The 23,011-nt window shown below is 38.7% G+C and overlaps 1 protein-coding gene and 1 long non-coding RNA gene across 2 annotated transcripts; one reads left to right on the top strand and one right to left on the bottom strand.

Moving 5' to 3' along the window:
* The first annotated feature begins 5,266 nt into the window (after positions 1-5,266).
* On the top strand, positions 5,267-6,370 carry LOC146671276 (uncharacterized). Its single transcript, XR_014911590.1, has 3 exons — positions 5,267-5,488; positions 5,615-5,730; positions 6,017-6,370. It is a non-coding gene; the product is annotated as an uncharacterized LOC146671276 (long non-coding RNA).
* A 4,118-nt stretch (positions 6,371-10,488) lies between these two features.
* emp2 (epithelial membrane protein 2) lies at positions 10,489-23,011 on the bottom strand. The gene is made up of 5 exons (XM_085403490.1): positions 22,843-23,011; positions 14,037-14,330; positions 13,847-13,952; positions 13,626-13,766; positions 10,489-13,522 (listed from the first exon to the last, which is right to left on the bottom strand). The coding sequence occupies exons 2-5, from the start codon at positions 14,112-14,114 to the stop codon at positions 13,353-13,355; spliced, it is 495 nt and encodes a 164-aa protein (XP_085259616.1). The 5' UTR covers positions 14,115-14,330; positions 22,843-23,011; the 3' UTR covers positions 10,489-13,352.

Raw genomic sequence — 23,011 nt, 5'->3', positions numbered from 1 at the left:
CGCCACCCACAGGATTAAACAGTACTGCAAATCAAGTGTAAACAAGCAATGAGTCTAGAAAATTATTCTTATCAACGTGTATGGATACAATAACAGGTCTCTAAATAGAAACATGATGTTAAACTTTAGTAAATTAATTGCAAATTGCAGTAATACATATGGTTCTACCCAGGTAATAACTGGAGGCGATTTTAACCTGGCACTTAACTCATGGCTTGACAGGCAACCACAGAGAGGGAAAGAACCAGAACACGATAGCATTATTTGTGATTTTTGTACAACAACTAATATGATGGATTATTGGAGGATGACAAACCCAAATACGAAGAAATACACTTGATTTAGTCCAACAAATAAGAACGTATGTTCAAGACTAGATTATTGGCTTGTCTCCCAAACAGTATCATCATATGTTACTAAATGTGAAACCCAAACAACTCCACTTACTGATCATTGTCTGATAAGTCTCTCATCATCTCTACGTAAATAACAAAGATCTGCGAACTTATGGAAATTTAACAATAGTTTATTACAAAACAAAGATTTCTGTACACAAGTTAAAAAAAATTCAATTAGAAATTAACAATTTGATGATGACTAATGTCAGTAAATGGGAATGGTTTAAATATAGTGTCAAACAACTAGCTATAGAAACGGGAAAGAAAGTGTCTGCCACACGCATATGTGAACAGAAAAATCTAATCGAACAAATACATTTATTATGTGGTAAGCCTTGTATGACTGCAGAAGAGTCAGAATGCTTACAATCTTTACAAAGTCAACTAGATGAGGTGTACTTGATTAAGGCTAAAGGAGCACATGTAAGGTCTAAAGCCAAGTGGATTGAACATGGGGAAAAAAAATCATCTTATTTCTATAGTCTTGAGAAGCGCAGAGAAACAAAGAAAAAAATAACTAAATTGAGTGAGGATGGCACTATGATAGAGGAACCAAACTAAATTAGTGAGGAAATTAACATATTCTATAGTAATCTGTATAAACCAAGAACCGAAAAAGAGAATGCAGACATCTTTTTTTGATATGATTAAAGACCAGGTAAAAAAAATTGGAAGAGGAAGATAAAATATGGTTAGAAGAAGATTTGAATATATCTGAATTAGAAACAGCTCTAAAACAAATGAAAAATGGAAAATCGCCTGGAATTGACGGCCTAACGATTGAATTCTATAAAACCTTTTGGCAAGACATTAAAGATTTGTTATTTAATGCCTTTTTGGATTGTTTAAAAAATGAAGAACTATCCCCAACAATGAAAACAGGATTAATAACCTTATTGCCCAAACCAAACAAAAATTTACAAGTGCTAGACAATTGGAGACCCATAACACTTTTATGTAATGATTACAAATTATTAGCCTTAGCATATGCAAATAGGATTAAGAGCGTCTTAACCAAATTAATCGATGAGTGTCAAAATAACATAAGTTTAATATTAGATATGATTGACTACCGATCCTTTATCAATTCAGAAAGTTTAATATTATTTATTGACTTTTTTAAAGCTTTTGATTCAATAGACCATAATTTTCTATTTAGATCTTTAGAACTTTTTGGATTTGGAAACAAATTTTGCAAAGTGATCAAACTGTTCTACAAGCAGATTTACAGTTATGTTTCGCTCAATCCAGGCATAACACCTAGGATAGACATATTCTGTGGAATTCGACAGGGTTGCCCAATTTCTCCAAAATTATTTATTCTTTGCACTCAATTAATGGCCTACTTCACTGTGAACCATTCAGACATCAAAGGAATAAAAAATTTTGGTACTGAACTGAAAATGAGTCAGTTTGCATCATAGTAATATTTTTAAAGGATAAATTAATACTTGAGAAAGCGTTGAATGTAATTTCAATTTTTTCTAAAGCTTCAGGCTTGTGTCTGAATCTAAAGAAGTGTGGACTTTTGCCACTTTATGATTGTTTGGAAAATAACGAGGACAATTCCAGTGAAAAATGAAGTCAAATATCTAGTCATTTATTTAAATAGAGACATCAAAACTAGAGAGTCAAAAAACCTAAAAGACAAAATTGATGGTATGTCCAAAACACTAAATCATTGGTTAATGAGAGATATCACAATTTTTGGGCGTCTCAAAGATGGTTTATCCAGCTTACTCATTATACATTACCCCGAAAAGTATTAAAAAGATTAACTCCATAACCTATCAATTCATTTGGTGCAATAAAACACATTACATTAAAAAATCACAACTTGTCAAAGATTACACCAAAGGTGGTATAAAGACAATTGATTTTCAATCAATGGTTGGAGTATTTAAAATTAACTGGATAAAAGCCTTCCTCTTGAAACCTGACTCCATATGGTTCCATATCCCTAAAAATATTTTCAAAAAGGTGGGAGGGTTGGATTTTCTCCTGAAATGTGATTTTGATATATTGAAGTTGCCTGTGAAACTGTCAGAATATCATAAGCAGGTCTTGTCTTATTGGAAGATGGTTTTTGCCCATAACTTCACGCCACATTGCTCCACCTTGTGGATTAACAGGACCATTACAATTAATAGGAAGTCATTGTTCATTAAAGAGTGGTATGGAAAAAAAACATCATCTTTATAACAGATTTACTTGATGAAAAGGGGCAGTTTCTCCCAGTGGGTGTTTTCACTGCAAAGTTTAACATTCAGTGTTCCCTTAGAGAATATAACAAGGTCTGTAAGGTGATCCTCTTACCTCTGTTAAGTTTGATACAAGGCTATTTATATTACTCTAAGGGACAAATTAGTTTACCTTCTTTACAGCTAAATCAGATTCCTTTAACTAATAAAAAGTGTAATAATAAAATCATAAACAATATATTTAAAAATGAATTATTTCACGATTTTAACAGTAACACAAAATTAAAAGGGAGTAACGTTAAAATAACTAACAAATATACACACTTTTTAAAATGGCCTATCCCCCCCAAAGTCAAAGAAATGCAATTTAAAATAATTAATGGATATTACCCAGCAGCTGAAATGCTTAAAAAAAGGTTTGGGTTTGAGGTGGAGCCATGTGGATTTTGTTTGCAAAATGAAGAAAGTATTGATTTGTTTTTTTCCTGCTCAGTAACGACTGACTTCTGGCAGGATTTGGTAGACTGGTTGAGTGTAAGAATAGATGGGATGACCCCACTGACTCTAACACAGGTTTTATACAATAATGGCGATCCGTCTAAGGAACTTGCCACGCTCCACAATATGGTAATAATTATGGGCAAATACCACATTCATAAGTGTAAATGGCAAAACAAAAGACCTTCACTAAATGCACTGAAGATTGAATTAAAGTCTTTTTTGTCATCTAATTACTGAAGGATTCATGTAAAGATGCTGCTTTGATATGTGAAAATGGGACCCAGTTTCTATTCTTTTAACTGTTTGGTGGTTCTTGAAATTTTGTGAGATGTCACCAGAGATTCTGGCATTTCGGGCAAAATAAATTTATATTAAAAAAATCGATTCAGGATTTTAATGAATCGATTTTACGTTATCCAAGCCAGAATCGATTTTAATCGATGAATCGATTATAAAAACCCACCCCTAATCTGCACCACGTTTGAATTCGTTTCATGCACAATACATTTGTACCTTTCAATTGTGTCTGTTTGTGCGTCATGCAAATAAACCTTTGAAAAGAATGAAATGATATCATATATTCCTTATTGGCCTACATTTGTACAAAATTCCAAATTATATACACAAAGTCATAGAAATCACCACTCCAATTGGTCATCATGATTTTGATATTCTCTTTTTCCATAACAATGAAATACGCCTTGGACAAATATGACACATCAATATTTCATTAGTGTTGTCACATCACATCCTGTAAGCATCGTTTGTCTGTGTCCTTTCTCTGGAAATTAATATTTCCAGCCAATATAGGCAATCCATCAACATGGCTGGAGAGTTGGTAGTTATATACAGTCTGTATAAGTGTGGTTAATCCAATGAAGATTTGTAAGGAGACGGCAGTTACTTTGAATTCACAGCAGTTACACAGTGATTAGTAATAAACAGAGCCAGTGAGAGTGAGTGGATTTAAGAAAGTCAGTGACTCAGGTGTGTCGCTTGGTTTGTCATCTGTGAGACTGGAGGAGACGTAGAAATCCTTTGTTTTAAATCTTAGTTAGGAAGATTCCTGTTTGAAAACAAGCACTTTTTGTGAGAAATGCAAGAAGCACACATTCTGTCCATCATGTGGACAAAATAGAAAATGTTGAGCATTGGAAAACTGAGAACGTTGGGCAAGTTCAAAATACGTGTTTGTAAGAACGAAAAACCAAATTGTTCCTAAAATAGTTATGTTGTATGTCTGTGTTCTACATGTTTATCTGATGGAAAATAAAGTTGCTATTGTTTTATTGCAGTTTATTGCAGTTTCTTGACAATTCTGAGTGGATTTACACAGTACGGGTCAAAATGACCCGCAACAAAATCAATGTCACTTTTTTGTTTTTCAACATAATACAAGGGTTCATTTCCAAAACTTCCATATGATCTTCAATTTGTAGCAGATCCACTATCACACAGCAGCTGGAGCAGTTTCAAATGGAGGTCAGTCCACTACTACCATAGCCTACTACTAGATTAACTTGTGACACATCTGCACCTGCTGCTATGATCACAGTGAGTAGAGGCTGAGTGTCTGCACTTACCCCTGGTACATCCAAATCTACCCACAAACATGTTGAAAGATGCAATGCCAGCAATGTGGATTGTCAACACTGAAAACAATCAGTAAGCAAAGACAACAGGGATCATTTGTTTCTGTTTATTTAGCATGCACAACATTTGTTGTCGCCTTCTGCACAGGGGAAGTCCACACACACTGTGTGGTACCACTTTCCACAGAAGGTGCATTCAGTCTGCAAGATTGAATGAGATTGTCAGAGTCATTGTCTGACTGTTTATTACTAATCACTGTGTAAATGCTGTACATTCACAGTAACTGCCATCTCCTTACAAATGTTTATTAGATTAATCACACTTATACAGACTGTATATAACAACCAACTCTAACATGTTTGTTCGCAGAGAAAAGACACAGACTACGCTAACGACATGTGATGTTACAACACTAGTGAAATATTAGTGTCATTTCATTCATTTCAAAGGTTTATTTGCATGACGCACAAACAGACACAATTGAAAGGTACAAATGTGTTGTGCATGAAACGAATTCAAACGTGGTGCAGATGTGTGTCACAAGTTGATCTGGCTGTAGGCTGCGGCACTTGGCCAGAGGTGGCGCTGGTTGACTCGAGTCCATGTTAGTGCACAAAGTAAACTGCTCGCTTTAGTTGTGAAGCAAAAACGCTGAATTCGGAGAAATAAACCGTGCGAGGGGAAGGATAACAACAGTCTCCCGATCGTTTACTCTTGCTGTCCTGTGAACAACATCGGCGTAGTATTACTTGTTTGCTGTTTTCGCGATCGCGTCGCGCATGAGGATATCACCAGGTAAACTCGCCACATTTTTAGACATTTTGTTGTTCAACAGCATCAAGACTGACGGAGTGTGTTTGACATAACCTCACAAGTGTCACAGATGACACATTTGCCGTTTTTTTGCTGGTTTGTCGGTAGCAGCTCCTGAAACGCAAGACTGCCACACATCTGTTCGACCAACGCCAGTTGATCTAAACGCCAGTAGATCTGGAACACCGGACAGGAGGACCTGAGGCCTCACCGCATTATTTTTGGTAAGTTAAATGTGTTTGTAAGCTAATCCGTAATTTAGGTCCTTAGCTAGCTACCTAGCTAGCTAAGGACCTAAAGCATCAACAACTCAAAGGTAAACATGATATTAGAAAATGTGTTAGTATATAAGGCCTTTAAAACAACTAAAAAATAAACAGCTGTTGGCAGAACTGTAGGACTGAACAACTTCAGATCCCGAATGTGTGAGGACAGAGAAGGATCAGCTCTATTTCAGATTTGAGATAAACTTTATATTTCAGTTTGTGATGGTTCTGTTTGTGATTACAGGAGCTGTCCTCAGATTCAGACCTCAGCACCACCCAGTGACAGCAGACAGATCATCCTATATCTTCAATCTTTGTAGTAACTCCAAAATTAACTGAAGAAAACAGTACAAAGGTTAAAGTACCACATGTGCTGTCAGTGAAAGCTGCAGCTGTTTTATTGATAAATTTAAAGACAAAAAGTCAAAAGGATTAATCACCCCAGTAACTGTGTCACTATACATCAGCATTAACAGTACCTCAGTTTGGTGTTTCAGAAAACTGCTGAGCTCAGACCTGCACAACTTCTGTTTTAAACACTGAATGTACTCAGCTACATGAAGAGCACGTGATGTTTTCTCTGACACAATTAAATAAAACCTGATTAAAGTCAAAGGTTGTTACTTGTATTTGAACTAAAAACTTGTGATCTGGAATTCTTTCACTGTTTTTGACAATAGTGTGTTATTTATCATAAAGTAATTCAGAGTCATTCATACCAGAGTAACCAGAGAGCACAACATATGTTTAACTTTCTACAGGACTTAAAGATATTCCTCTGAGGATTATCTGAGTACTTCTAACATTACACAAAGCAAAGGTCTCCATCAGTGTTCATGAAATGCTGGGTTTATCCTTCTTGTGAGGGAGCTGCTGGTGAAGATCACGAGCCCTGCTTGATCCCGGCGATGAGTTTCAGTCTTCCTGGTGTTTATGAAATGATGCCTCTCACTGTGGGTCAACAGAACATCTGGCACAGGACAGCTATAATGAAAGAAATTGAAGTTTTGAAAAAAAAAAAAATCTTGGAAATGCCCTAAATGTGAGAAGCAGATTTTGTATTTACTTTTCTTTTGCCAATCAAGATAACTAAAAGTATAATTTTCACCATACAATTACTAACCTTGTCATATCCTGGACTGTCTGTTTTGGGCTCTGGGCTTGTCCTTCCCAGCACTCATGAGACTGCTTTGCTGCACTGTGGTATGAAGTGCTAACCTGTTGACAGTGTTGCGAAGGTTAATTTTAAAATGTATTCCACCAAAGATTATAGAAGTAATGTATTCTGAATACTTTACAACTACATGAATGTACTATTGCTGTGTGATTTGTTACTATTACTGAAGGCTACTCGCCATACCAATACCAACTAGGTGTTAAAATCATAATATAAATGAGTAACAGTAGGTGGACATTAGGTAAGGCTGCACTTTTTGCTGTGATCTCGTAAAGAAAACTATCCCACGCGTATATAAAACAGGTCCGCGGCTCCGAACTGTAGTAAAGGGACCTCTGGCTAATACGTCGGGCTCGTGTCGGGCTCGTAGCTGAAAACTAGCTTTACTTTGTTGTCTGGGTCAACTCTGCTTGCCAGAGACAGAGAGAGGCGTTGAAAGGCTGCTCCAACGGGACTTATTGTTTCAGAGGAAAACACGAACACAGTGTACAGTCGAGACTTGATAGCTTACTTACAGATGGGCTTGTCAGGCACTCTTTTTGGCTGCAGTGGTTATTATTATATTTACATGCTTCCAGCTCCCGTTTCTGCCCCGTGACAGCTCGTACTTTTCCTTTCTCTCCCTCCCTCGCTCACAGACACATAACAGGTATGGCAGTCCATTCTCCCTGCAGCACAGACTACACTGCCCATGAGGCTACATTGTTTAGGGCGATGCCTGTAACACTCTGCTATTGCCTTCATATTAAATCATTTTTGTATAATAATTTTTAGAGGCTCTTATTGCGTGCTTTGTTTGGGTTTCCACCAGCGTGGAATTACCAAAAATTGAGAGACCATTGCCTAACATATGAAACAGGAAAATACCGCCATGTAATCCATTTATTTCAACAAACTAACTGTATTCTCAACATCACCTATTGAACGATAACTGTAACAGATACATTTACTCATATTTTGTATTTTAAATACGTAACGCCGGTGCATGTATTACGTTACTGCCCAACACTGCCTGTTGATGAGATCTTGTGCCGTTCCTAAAACACCGGCCTCCAACCCCTAAAGAGACACAGGTGTCCCTAAATTTAGCAAATATTAGCTTCAGGCTAGCTTGCTACGACGAATAGGCTAATACCAGTATTTTACCACAACTTCACCAGATGTAGCTAAAAAAAACTAAACTAATGTCCAGTCCAGTGGGACAGCAAGGAAAGATGACAAAAAATGATTACTTACTTGCGGTTTGGAGGGTCAAGCTGAAATTGAAGCAGCCATTGAAAGACGGGAAGAGAGAAAGATGGCAGCTTGGTCAGCGCTAGTGGCCTCCATAATATATGCAAATACATGCGGGCCGGAATCCCCCCCCCCCCCCAGCGCGCCCCTGGACGCCAAAACAGTGCCAGCAGATTGAAACTGAAAAATGGTTTGAAACCGAAAAAAAATGGATTGAAACTGAAAAAAATATATATATATAAGCGAAAACAAAAAAATTACAGTTTCAATTAATTGTTTTTCACTATCAATTTTTTTTTCGGTTTCAATACAAGATTTTTCAGTACATTTATTTCAGTTACAATATTTTTTTCGGTTTCGTTTCAAGGTGGCATTGTTCTGATTCCATATTTAAGTTGCTTGAAGACGTTTCACCTCTCATCCAAGAAGCTTCTTTAGTTCTAAGGTCAAATGGTGGAGAGTCCAAGATATAAACCTAGTGGGAGTTTCCCCCCACAGAGGGACAAAAGGACCCCCTGATGATCCTCTAATCACCTGAGCCAAGGTGTGAAACTGGGTGTGAGTCCCAATCAGCCAGGGTTTCGGGTGAGTTCATTGTGAAACCTGGCCCCACCTTATCATGCGAATTTCTGAGGTCAGATGGCCCAGGATGTGAGTGGGTGTTAAGGCGTCTGGGGAGGGAACTCAAAACTGGATTATAGATGGCAGAGAGTTGGTGTCGTAAACCCCCGCCTCTGTTCAAAGATGGTCGCTCACAGTGGACATAGATGGCTTCTTTCACTCCCCTTTCAAACCATCTGTCCTCTCTGTCCAAAATGTGAACATTGGCATCCTCGAAAGAGTGTCCTTTATCCTTAAGATGCAGATGGACAGCTGAGTCTTGTCCTGTGGAGGTGGTGACTCTTTCGCTGGTGTCAGCCCCCTCCCTCACCCGAGGGAGGATAAGAAGGACAGACGCAACAACATTGTCATCCCCTATGTAGCCGGTGTATCAGAAAAACTCAGGAGGGTTTTCTCCAAGCATTTCAGACCCAGCAACACGCTCAGACAAAAACTGGTTCACCCGAAAGACAAAACTCCAAAACACAGACTTAACAATGTGGTGTATGCTGTACAGTGCAGCGAGGAATGCCCAGACCTTTACATTGGAGAGACCAAACAGCCACTTCACAAGCGCATGGCACAACACACTATCTTTTTATTTTTTTGTTTTTGTCTACATTATATTAAATGTTTCATTATCGGAAACATTTTAAGAGATACTTTTTATTCTTAACATCGTAACAGATAACCTGACCTGTAACTATCGTAAAATGCTTTGACCGGAAGTAGACACCTTTCGCGCAAGTCTTACACATCATGCGTGGACCCTCATTTATAAACACAACTTCTCACCTCACAAATACCTTATCTGGAACAACAGAGATATTTTATAGAAAAATAAATCACTTTTCCTGGAAACTTGGGTCCAAAATGGGATCCTATTGGTGGCTCAGCTGGTTAATAAAGAGGGACAACTACTTACTTACAATGACTTTATTGCACTATATTATTTTCCAATCAGTGTTCAGGAATTCTCAATGGTGCTTGGTGCCATACCCTCAGGGACTTTAATGTTATATAAAAACACTGACAGCTCAATATTTACCTCAGTCACTCTCCCTGATCCAGCTGAGTCACCAATAGGAAAAATCTGCTTTTCACAAGAACTTGGTAACAGCAATAAGAAAATACGTAGTTTATTCCAAGAAGATATCATCTCTCTCCCATATATAATATCTTATTGGAACCGATATGTTCCAGATATCAAGTGGAAGACAGTCTGGATGATCCCCCATAAATATTTGATTGTAAATAAGGTGAAAGAAGTCTCATATAAAATTCTTCATAAATGTTATCCAGCCAGTCACTACATGGTAAACGTGTCTACTTGAAAATCTCCCATGTACGCCATTTCTTTCTTATTGTTGTAATCATGAATCCTTTTCCAAACTTGCTGTGTTCTATTTTAAGATCTTCGTCCATTTCACTTTGTCAGGCAGGTTCTACTTAATTGATTTCTTGGTCTTGCAGAAATCACACCTGATGAATCAATGTCTTTCTCACACAGGGCCTGGTAGATTTGGACATATTTTTTTTCCCTTATTAAAAACCTGAAACAAAACTGCACTCAGAGTGTAATTCCCATGAAATTTTACAATAAAGCCTAAAATATGGTAAGTAGTACACTGCAACATGGGAAAAGAGAAAAAGACAAGACACTGGAGAGCAAGTACGTATGCACACATTAATACCCAGTAGAACACTAGTTACAAACAAATATGTTTTATTTATTCAAAGGCATTTTTCGAAAGGTAAAAGAAAAATAAGCACAGATAAATTGATGTGTTGAGGCTGAGTATTTGTTCATAAATCTACTGGATGTTTGACCAGTGTGCCGCTTGAAGAATAAAATAAACGAGCTCGTACACATGATGTAGTTTTCTGCCGGTCCACTAGGTGTCGGTAGCAGACAAACGTTCAATCTGATGATGTGACCACAGGACAAAAAATGTTAACAAATCACCAAAGCTGCCACAGAAGCTGCAACAGAGGACAAAATAACTAGTATATTGTAATTTAATTGGCTTTTAAAACAATACAAGGAAATGAGCCGTTAACAAGCAGAAACTGGAAATTGAAAAACTGCTAGCCTGCGGAAAACAACTCCACGCAGCAAAATATACACTGACAACATTATGGAGCAACATGAGACTTTAAATCAATTTGGAATTAATACTTGATTAAACATTAGAAATATTTCAGATGCAAAAAAGAAAGAAATCCCCATAAATACAGTTTTGGTTTCAACAACTCAATTTTTTCTGTCAGTATGACCTTATGACATCTACATGGGTATAAAACACACTACAAGAAAAGTATACTAATAAATTCACTCTAAAGATAATAACGTGTTTTATGTTGAATATCTACAACTGAAATGAAAGGGACAAACTATTTCATTTTTACTTTGTAGTGCCATAAAGACTGATTTGGTATGAGTTGCCCAGTTTTAGAGCCATCTGCTGTAGAAATATTCTTTCTTTGGATAAAATAAAACCAGATAACAAGGTGACTGCTTTGTGGTGCTAAAGATGGCTTTCTCAGAATCATAACCCAGTTACTCAAAAAAAACAAAAACACAAACCTTGTTACGAATAGTTTTTTTTTTTCTATAACTGGGCCATGACTTCTTAAAAGGAAAAGACCAGAGTATTTTTATTTGTTTTGGTTAAAGGCGGGGGAATTTGCTCTGAGGAGGTGGCCATTTCTAGGGCGACTCATGCCAAAGCAATTTAGATGAATAAATAACAACACACTCAATTGGGAAAATATGTTAATTTAACTTATCTGATCAGATGCCATGTTCAAAACGTTGATTTATCCACAGTTAAATATTGGTCTGCTTTAAAAATCATTACATCATAACTAAAGTAGAGTCAACATTAACAAACATTTTTGATAAAAGGCATTTAATTACATGAGGCTTTTTACCAAGTGAAACACTAATGATGACAACTTGACAAAACGCATGAATATCATGGTAATCTTGGCCTTTAACACGCTGTTTTGTTCATTTTCAAGTATCGACTTGGGATAGTAAAGCTTAATAACTTCAATTCCACGCCTTTTCCACAAATCTTCATCACCGGTGAGTTAGCAGGTTACAAACTTCTGTGTTCCAAGCTTTATCTAACATTTCTCTTTACAACAAAAACAGCACAGTGCATCTCTGAAGTAATCCAGCACAACTATAATCGCTGATGCCCATGATGGTTTCAGTTCTTTTAAAGTAATGCAAGGAACTGCTGGCAGGTATAACATCTAGCTTACTATTAAAAGCTGACACATGAGTAAGTGCAGAGATGCTAGAAATGTTCCAGTAATGGACCAAGCAGTAACCCAGCCAGAGAGGGGAAAAATATGGTAATTACTTCATACATCGCCAGTCGCATGATGCTATAATCTAATAAACAGTGGTTTCAAAAGAATAGCTTCAAAGAAGCTGTGAACAAAACAAGCATAGTAATAACAAAGAAATGTTCATTCTTCTTTGAAGTTTACACATTTCTATGTCGTTTTAAATCCCAAATCTCACAGCAAATCACTGGTTCCTTTCTAACCATGAAAACACAAAAAGTAACATAAGAACATAACAAAAAGGTTAAAATCCTACATCTTGTATCTCTAACTACTGATTCACTACACTTCTATGCTGTGGTTAATATTTGTTTATTTATATGCCTTTTATTTTATAGATAAAATTTTTATCATTTGAATCTAGCCTTAACTATACACACACAGCAAATATGTACAAAATAAAGTCTGTCAACTATAGATTCACAAAAAAAAAAAAAAAGCCTTTAGCAAGTCTAGGAGATGTCAGACAAGCCTCCACACTTTTTCCTTCTTCCACTATTATCCTTTTGGATAAAACAGTCCTGTGACTGGAGTTGGTGGAAAGCAGGAGACAGCGACACAACAGGGGGAGACAAAGCAGAGCTCTCTTCCTGTGTTTTTGCCAAGGGAAAGGGAGGAAGGTGAAGGTAAGTTCTCACAAAATGCAGCAAGGGTCCTCTGGAGCCTCGTCTATGCAGAGCAGTGGATGGGTGATGAAGTCACCTAGGCTCTTGTGGTGTGCATTTGCATCGAGCTGATTTGACCTTATGTAAATGGAGCTAGCCAGCACAGTGTGCCATGCTGGCAAAGGTAAGGTTACACTGTTTAAACAAGGCACTGCAGATCAAATGTGAATCACGGTGCACTTCTCGCCTTAGATAATTGCAGAAACATACTGCAGTGGCTACCACAGACGTAAGCAGGGGAAAAATTGGACTGCCATGTCTCTAAAGGACTTGAATCCGAAGAGTCATCTTTGCCACACTCAGTAAGAACAATGTACCATCAGGAACAAGAAGCTCATGCATAAGATGGACCAAAAAAGTACTAAATGTTTTCTAGATTTGCACCTGTGATTTGAAATGATGCAGAATTTGAAGCAGATTCCAATAGAAAATAAAAAATAAGGGTTAAAAAAAGAATGTTAGATGAGAAAAATTGTTTGTTTGTACTCATATGTTCAAGTTTCCATTTATAGAATTTGAATATTGTTTATATAAGCCTATTATGTCTATTTGCGTTTCCTGAGCACCAGGTACACGAGGCCACTGATGAGAGTCATGGGGAAGCTGATCCACGCCACAACATAAGAGGAGCCGAATGAGCCTTCCTGAAGGTCATGCTTATGAAAGCTTTTGTTCTCGGCCGTGTAGATGGACACCGCGATCATCACACATAAAGCTGGGAGATGAGAGAAGAGATAAGGAAAAGGATGGAAATCATACACACGGATAGTGGATATAAGTTGCATTAGAACATTAAAAGTTAGATGTGTTTTACATACATGCCAATATCTGGATAATGGCTGTGAAAATGAATCGCTCTCCCTGTTTGATCCTGAAGAGCTGAAGGATGAAGACGAAGAAGCTGACGCAACACAATATAGTGGCAAGGATCATGGTAGCCTGGACTGCCTGCAGATAAGCTGAGGAGAGAGAAGTTAGAAGTTGTAGCATACCCAGACATACATTTACAGAGATATAGGAAGTATACACACTGTCTTACCTGCATTCACAGTGTGACTGTCCTCAATCGATTCGCAAGTGGTGTTACATGCGTACCATAAGTCACTAATAATGTTAATGCCAGGTCTTGATACCACCCACCACGCCTACATCAGGGATAGACATAAGCATTGTTAAAAAAAGTGAAATGATTTATGTTAAAGGAGTATTTATTTTCAGTGTGTACTTACATTGTGAATGGTGGCAACGAAGAGCAGGATGGCTGCAGCCAGATGAAAGAGTATGATGAAAGCTAAGACGATCAACATGACTGCCCTTCCGTCTAACTTCTATCTGCTTTTTGTCACCTGTCGGTCAAACTGGTTAAATACCCTGCAGGCCGTTTCCCCTCGCTGTTTGTTTCTCCCACTGGCTGATTGTCAGTTTTGGTGGAACCACTTCTGTATGTTTATGCTGGCTGTCAGACAGGCGGGGTTGCAGACTGATAGTGGGGAATGGATCAAGGCCGCTCACATGAAAAGAACCTGTTGGAAGCAACATGAGTGTAATAGCTGAGTAAATGAAAAAAAAGAAATGATTTCTTTAATCATCATCATCATGCATGATCGATACCAATATCGATATTTGGTGATGTAAAAATTCAGCTCGTATAGATACACAAAACAGAAACAGATGTCCCAAAAATGTGTTATATGTGGTCGTTGATAAGTCCTAGCTAAGATAATATGACAATGTTGTAGGGCTGCACGATTTGCATAAAATGAGAATCACGATTTCTTTGCATAGAATTGAGATCACGATTTTCTTTTCCAATATAAATATTTATTGCGCTTAACTGCACATCAACTTCGTAACAGTTGAGACTGAACATAAAACAATAAATAAACATAAAAACAACAAATGTCTCACGTTTTGTTGTTGCCGCAAAATGTACTGCTTGAAATTCCGTCTCCACCGTTGCTGGACACTGCGTGTATAGAGCAGGTAGTGCAACAATAGAAACGCACTGTGTAGCGTTTGTCGAGGGTGTTGATCATTTTCCTAAATTCCTCGTTTTGCACAGTGTTGATGGGAGCCATATCTTTGGTCAGGTGATAAGTGATAGCCTCCGTAATTTCTTTGTGCCTGCGGGAGTTCGATGTGTATAGGGAAGCGCTGTATAAGGTTCCCGTTATTGATGTTTGGGTGGTTGACCGGGACGGATTTTCTCCTGTCACTTTCTCGTCATCCCTGACATGTTCTCAGTTGTTTTTTCCCTGCTAATTTTAGCATCACACGGCACAGCTTCTGTATCACGTGGTATAAGGCTCCGCCCTCGTCATTTGTTGAGCAGGAAGAGTGAGCGCTTGTTTTCATGCAGATTACGTCCCAGATCAAAATGCAATACAATCATTGTCGTCTGTGTTTTGTTTTTGTTTTGGTTTTTTTTGTTTTTTTTTTTAAATCGTTGTCATTTGGAAATGAGATCGCACATAAGTATAAATCGAGATCGCGATTTTCTAACGATTAATTGTGCAGCTCTACAATGTCGTTTAAAAATAATCTTCCTTTATTTTCACAAGTGGTCGATTACTCTCGATTACTAGTCGTCGTTGACTGTCGAGTGCAGAGTTGCAGCGTGGTGGACAAACTAAGCAAGATCAGCACTCATGGTTTGAAGGGCGTTTCTCCTGTGTCATCTTTATTTTTTTCATTTTAATTTATGAGCTAATATGTGCCAACATACATATAATGCCAAATAACTAATATTGGCAATGTCAACACAGTCTTTAACTGTTTATGGTCATTGCACAGTCATACCTTGTACAATAAATGGTAAATGGTAAATGGCCTGTATTTATATAGCGCTTTACTAGTCCCTAAGGACCCCAAAGCGCTTTACATATCCAGTCATCCACCCATTCACGCACACATTCACACACTGGTGATGGCAAGCTACATTGTAGCCACAGCCACCCTGGGGCGCACTGACAGAGGCGAGGCTGCCGGACACTGGCGCCACCGGGCCCTCTGACCACCACCAGTAGGCAACGGGTGAAGTGTCTTGCCCAAGGACACAACGACCGAGACTGTCCAAGCCGGGGCTCGAACCGGCAACCTTCCGATTACAAGGTGAACTCCCAACTCTTGAGCCACGATCGCCCAATAGTACAATGAAACTGGAGTACTGTCCAATATCAGCCTTCAAAGAAAAGCAAGCAGTAATTACAATATCGACAGAATAACATACATACAGAACAAAATATAAATTATGTATAGAAATGAAATGTATAATAATATAGCACTGACAGGATTTTTTTAACTATTTAGAAAATATGTAGATAAAGCATCGCTAAAAACTTCAATTACAATCCGTCTATGTATGTTCTGTTACATTGTGTCCAAATAGCTGTCAAAGAAACAGTCAGAAGCCTCAGAGTCTTCCCTTAAATTAAAGAAAACACACATCTTATGTTTTGTCCAGCAAATCATGTGTACATGTGTGTCAAAGAAAGAGTGGGTGTTTTACACAGTATATATACACACATTTACAATGTGTGGGAGTGTAGTGTATACTTTGCAGTGATTAAAGGCCTTCATTCAGACTTTATGGCAGCGAGGACTCAGCAGTAAACTTTGGGGGGGGGGGGGGGGGGGGGGCGGGTGTGTGTGTGTGTGTGTGTGTGTAAATCTGTGTTTTGTTCAAACCTGAGATTAACCAACACAATGATACACAATTATCAGTTACAAATTTGATAAAAAGAATGCCAGTAAATCAAGACGCACTGCCATGGATACATTTCAGTAAAGTTTACATATTTCAAATGAACCAAGGGCACTCAGTGTGCAGGTTCAAATACCAGCCTATTCTACTTCTTCTGCAGTGTGACCTTAGCCTTTGTAGCAGTATGATTCAAACTAAATGTCCAGAAGTGTATGGTTTCACAAATCACTGTTGACAGTCATAACAGGTTGGGTGTATCTGTTAGGATAAGACGTATTTGTGTCTGAACAGGCAGTTATTTGAACAATAAGTTACTGTGTTCTCTTTCTGCAAGGTTGCGCCTGATTTATTTTCTTTTGTTATTTTCATTAGTTTTTATTTGTGTATTCTACAGACAAATTCCTCAGAGTGAATAAAAATGTGGATTCTATTAAAAACAAAAAAACAAAAACAAACTCAAGCATACCCAGAAAACCATGTGTGAGAAAATCCAGGGTTGAGTTTTGCTCAGCATAAAAAAAATGCCTTGTCAGCATCATTCGGTTATTTGGCTGCAAATGCTCACATAACACAGGATTCCAAAATCTACAATTCAACTGTGACATTTTACAGCACAGCTTTAATGGCACTTTATAATATAATGTGTCTGCAAATGTAGGCCTACATTTCTGAAACACATACTGACTAGCATCTGCGTCACACAGTGTCACACATCAAACTCTACCGTGGAGATAACGCACATAAAACAAAACATATTATTTAGATTTCTGGAAGTGCCTCCCACCTAAGGTTCAGAAGCTTACGAGGCACAGACGCAAGCATATTTAAAAGCATGTGAGTGTACACAATCACACACACACACACACACACACACACACACACACACACACACACACACACACACACACACACACAGCCCCAGCCAGACTGCAGAGGAATTAGTCTTCCCCGCCAAAATGGAGTCACAGTAAAAACAGTCTCTGCCCACCAACAGGAAGCAGGTCACAGTTTTTGTGTGCGAGTATGCGGTTGTGTGATGTGCCAAAGGATAGGTCCTCCCTGTCTGGGTAGGGGGGAAGGGGGCACCAGGTGGTAAATAGTAAAAAGGAAGCGGGAAAATAACAACAGCCATCTAAAAGCACAGGGTTCAGGTTTCCAACAAGTATGCGAACAGCAAGGGCTTTTCAAGCCAAAAGATCATAATGATACTGTTCTGAAAATCAAACTGGAGAAGACAAAGGCTTGGTAAGACTCATTTAAACCGAGACCAGAGGTTGTGAGGAAAAAAAAACTACAAAGAAATGGAAGTGAAAATCCTGTCGCACGTGAGCCTGCAAAATGTTTATTCTCAACATAAACGCTTTGAGGCAATAAAAGCCTGCGATGTCTGTGTTTATATGGTAGTTTGGTGTCGTTGTGTGTTTATATGTGACACCTTATATATAAAGTAGCTACTGTATGCCAACTCTCTCAATATCCACACAAAGTAGTGAATAGCACACATATAACACTTTATAATAAATCTGTTTCTGTAAATCTGATTTTAGTTTTTGATTTTACAGAGAAACGCTAGCACAGTGAAGGAAGCATCGAAAGACATTTGGGAAAAAGGGCGGCCAAAGTTAAAAATAAAAGATAATTTAATTCACTTCCAGTGCAATGCATCTCTTTGAGCCTAATCTGACCTGCAGGGACATTCTTTGGAGTGGAAAATAATCCCCAGACATGCACATGTGGGCACACACAGCTGGATCTTCTACTGTCTGCAGCTGCCTTCTCATCTCAGCAAAGAGAGGAGGAGCACGGGAGGAGGGTGGGATCAGAGAAACAAGGAAGGGAACCCAATTGGAGGGAAATGGAGGGAAGGCAGAAAAACAAAAACATGAGCCTAGAGGCACATACTGAGTACAGTCGTGCAGACTTTGATGTATGCACACATACACAGAATGCAAAATCGCAAACATTTGGGAGCTGAGTTAAATATAAGAAAAACATACGATTCGCATAAGGAAAATGTAGATAATTGAAAGTAAATGAAATAAGTGTCTTTTGTGTTGGTGAGTGCTTGCACTGTAAAGATCTTCATTACTTTGACTGCCAGGCCCCGATTATCATGAGCATGATTAAAGAAAAGAAAACAACACTTACTACAAACATACCCTAACATTAGCCTAATGTGGACCCTGCACTCCCAGCGACCCTAATGGGTTTCCCTCAGCGCTGATAGTAGAGTGTGAATTGTCGTTCCTCTGACATCAGGCAACAGCTGACACACAGACACACACACTATCCACATTCATGTTGCATACATTAGCCATGCTTCTTTGACCTGCTTCACACCAACACGGCACAATTTGTCACACCTTATCTATCATAACAGACAGATTTTATTTGCTTCAACTGTGAGGTGTGCGCCACCAGAACAAGTAATAACAAATCTATTGTAACACCATCTTTGTCGTGGTCATTAACAAATGTAATCTGAACTAAGATGTGATGTTCACAAGCGAAATGTAGCTGCTAAAGGGTAACCTACAGAAGTTGAATTTTTGCTGTTATGTTTTCCCTGTGAGGCTAGTGTTTTTAGAGCTATTCAAAGTGGGTTTACATGGTTTAGGGGCTTTAGTTTTGTGAGACCTTCTCAGCACAAAAAAAATGACCATGGAAAGTCTCTAGTCGGAAAAAAGAACAAAGTGAAGCTTAGCTTTTCTCCACATCAGCAGCAGTATAACTCAGGTCATTTTACAGTAAGTATATTATCCTGTGTTTTGTTTGTACAAGATGTGACAGTTCCCTTTGTGTTTAACTTTAGGAAAGTCTGGCATACGGCTAGGTGTAAGCAGAGAAACACAATGACAGATAACTCCAGTTACCTTCCCTGTCACACAGATACACACACGCTGACAAACACCACAAATGAAGCCATTCCTCCTCTCCACTCAGCCTTATAATAGGAGACTGGGGGAGACTCAGTCAGTGGAAGAGTGCAAGTGTGTATATGTGTGTGCTCATGTCGACTGATTCCCTTGTCTGGTGGAAAATGCTGACTTTTAATGTCCTTTTTTTCCCTCTTTTCATAAAACACAAAGCCACAGACTTAACTGGGCCTCTGCATCTCACTCCCCCGCCTCTCTCACTGTCCCATTCTCCCTTTCTCTCTACTTATCTCTCTCTCTCTGTGTCTTTGGCCATGGAAAATTGGATTGAGGAAAAAAAAGAAGAGAGAAGGGATAGAAGACTTCCAGTGGAGCCCTCTGGCCCTCATCTGCCTTTACTCTTGAATACTCCTTTTTGTGTATGCACAAATATTCAAAGAAGTTTAAGCTGACAATTGAGAAACATTTGCTCATGAAAAACTCAATCTCCATGAGAAATTAAGACTCATTTTCAGTGCTTTGGTCATAGACTTGGTCATAATGTTAAATTTATATATCATAAGATTCACTTATAGCAAAGGGGAACCAAATCTTTCTGTGTGTATACGACTTACAGGCCAAGCTTTGGATTACCTTTACACAAAAGGTACACTTTCCCAGGACCGATGGCAGAAATCAAGCATTATGTATCTATAAGAGGTCTTTTTTAGATATGATGCTGCATTCTAGATGCAACTTTACAATTACTACAAGGGGAAACATTTTAGTTCATCCTTAGGGACAGTGTTTGGCTACATTTGTAGACCAAACCCTGTATATTGTGTAGCAAGTCAACAGTACTGTGCTGTTTTAGGGGGATTTAAATGACTCAAAGTCATGCAGCATCTGACTGAATTTGAAGGACACAACAAGGATTGGTGAGACTTTAAATGTCTGTGTTGAGGAGACCCAACCTGGCTTCATCTTTCAGGGACTAGCTTTAATGGGACAACACAACATTAGGCTTCAAATATTCAATAAAAGTGGTACTCTGGACTGACTGTTGCTCTATTCCTTGCCATCCATACTAAAATATTAGGAGAGTGTACAATACAGTCTATGAAATTGCAGATAGACCAGTTACTTCGGTGGTTATTTGTGTTATTTGTCTGTGAATGCATACAAATGACATATTCACATCCCAAATAGACAAAAAGACTCACACAATATCAAGTTTTTCTGAGTACTAGAGAAGGGTAACATGAAGTTACAAAAGAGCCCAAAAAATAAGAAGAATCTGCACACATATACACAACTGTTTTCCTTCTGGCTTCAAATACTTCAACACAGGCATTCTTTCATGTTGGACGCTAACATGGTTTTTAGGTGTGTGTGTGTGTGTGTGTGTGTGTGTGTGTGTGTGTGTGTGTGTGTGTGTGTACGTGCTTTTCTTCACACATTCCTCATGTGACAGTGCTGAGTAATAACTTCCACATGGAGAGACAGAGGGAGAGAGAGGTTAAGTAACACCTGACAGAGAGATGAAAAGGAGACCTCCACTCACATCTCCATCCCTATTTATTTATATTGTTCATCTTTTTCTGTTCTTCTGTCAGTCACTTCACACTTGTTCCCTAATCGCTTTCATCTGTCAGCGACGCTTAAAATCTCTCCATAAGCCTGCTGTCTAATTCCCCTCCTATCATATGTCACTCATGTCTTTCCGCGTGCCACATTCTGTATGAGGGGAAATGCTTGTGGCTCGCTACCTCGTGTCACAAAACATAAGTGTAAGAGGGAAAATGCTTCAGGAGTTATTCTGCCTGAATTATACATCCAAACCCTCTTGCACTCTAAAACTTGACTCTGATGGGATGAAAACACACCACCTTCAATATGGTGGGATGATGGTATCCATCAAAATGCAGCCACGTTTAGCTTCACTCCTGTATTTAGCAATTTATCCATCCATTTGCTCACTCAGTCTCTTGCTTAACGCACTTGTTCACATGTATATTCCCTGTATGTGATTATTAAGAGATATGGAAACCAGATTTCTACTCAAAATATAGCTTAATGTGGGGCGATCGTGGCTCAAGAGTTGGCAGTTCGTCTTGTAATCGGAAGGTTGCCGGTTCGAGCCCCGGCTCCGACAGTCTCTGTCGTTGTGTCCTTGGACAAGACACTTCACCCGTTGCCTACAGGTGGTGGTCAGAGGGCCCGGTGGCGCCAGTGTCCGGCAGCCTCACCTCTGTCAGTGCGCCCCAGGGTGGCTGTGGCTACAATGTAGCTTGCCATCACCAGTGTGTGAATGGGTGGATGACCGAATGTAGTGTAAAGCGCTTTGGGATCTATAGGGACTAAGTAAAGCGCTATAGAAATACAGGCCATTTAGCATTTACCATATTGTGATTGAAGCATGGTCTATACCACAAGTGGCATTGAGGCTGGAGTAAATAATGCTTTGATGCCTCAGTTCCTATTTTCAGGAGCGTGTTGCAACTTGACAGAGCCCCCTCCCGCCAATTTAACTTTGCCCACGCCATCCAGTGTATCCACATTATTGCAGTTCAACTGTAACCCTCCCATTTCATATGTCCTCATATCTTTCTCTATACTTTTATCTTATTTGTTGCTGGAGCTAAAAAAAAAATCTGTCACCACAGAAACCTAAAATAACATAGTCTAATGTTATTTTCTATCCACAAGAGGGCGACAGGCATGAAGAGAAACAGGGATCTACCCCATTGAAAACTTAAAGACAGGGATAAAGGCATTACAGTGTGTGTACTGCATTTAGATGGCACCCCTTAAATATATTATAAGCAACATATATAAAGCATAGTCCCGGAAACCACAACCACAGCAACATAACAGCCTTCTGTGTCATGTTGCAGGAAGCCCGATCTTTAAGTCCCAGAGTTCACAGGCGCATATTTTCAGCGTCCATTGAAAAAAACGAAAGAAAAAACTAAATGTTTATCCTCCTTCCCAAAACACTAAAGTTTCTTTCACTGGACTTAAAAATACGTTTTACTCCCACACACATTATCAAAGTGGCTGACAACGCCCCTTTTATTTCCAATGTCTGAACTTGGAGCTGAGTTACAATCTGTGTAAAAATACCCACAGGGCAAAACACGGCAGTAAGGGACCCTTAAACCCTGCAACAAACAGTAAGAGACGGCCTAATGTCCAAATACGCTTAAACAGACATACCATAAAATATATTTTTTAAGGTTCTGTTTATTTATATATTTTGTTGTTGTTGTTGTTGTTTTAATGTATTAATTCATGTATTTATTTATATTTTTTTAGACAGCTGTCTTCTAGAGCAGTAAACACGTTACGCTGCACTTCAAACACATAAAGTTGCTCTGAGTGATGCCACAACTCCCACATAGAAAGTTCTGTTTGGCATTTAAGCGCCAAACTAAACTTAAAATAAAAGTTATCAGGAAAGAAAAGTTCGCTCACCGAATTTGGTCCAAGCACGAAAAACAACTCTTCTGTGGAAGAAACAGCCTCGAACGTGAGAAAACAGCAGCTGTCGTTCTCACTAGTAATCAAAAAAAACAAAAAAGTACAAATGCACGTCAGCTAGCCCGGCCGTCGAGAGCGCGCGAGGGAGGGAGACCTGGAGCTG

This window comes from Rhamphochromis longiceps, linkage group LG4, assembly GCF_057381845.1.
Source record: "Rhamphochromis longiceps isolate RC_006_pf linkage group LG4, R_longiceps_female_GT1.1, whole genome shotgun sequence".
In the NCBI taxonomy this organism is placed as follows: Eukaryota; Metazoa; Chordata; class Actinopteri; order Cichliformes; family Cichlidae; genus Rhamphochromis; species Rhamphochromis longiceps.
This window is presented reverse-complemented; position numbering and strand designations above follow the sequence as displayed.

Excerpts from the sequence above, each read along its gene's own strand:
- emp2 (XM_085403490.1), bottom strand. The coding sequence starts at position 14,114 with ATGTTGATCGTCTTAGCTTTCATCATACTCTTTCATCTGGCTGCAGCC. Across the intron at positions 13,767-13,846 it reads CAGTCACACTGTGAATGCAG|CTTATCTGCAGGCAGTCCAG; the intron begins GTAAGACAGTGT and ends CTCTCTCCTCAG. Across the intron at positions 13,523-13,625 it reads CATTATCCAGATATTGGCAT|CTTTATGTGTGATGATCGCG; the intron begins GTATGTAAAACA and ends CTCATCTCCCAG.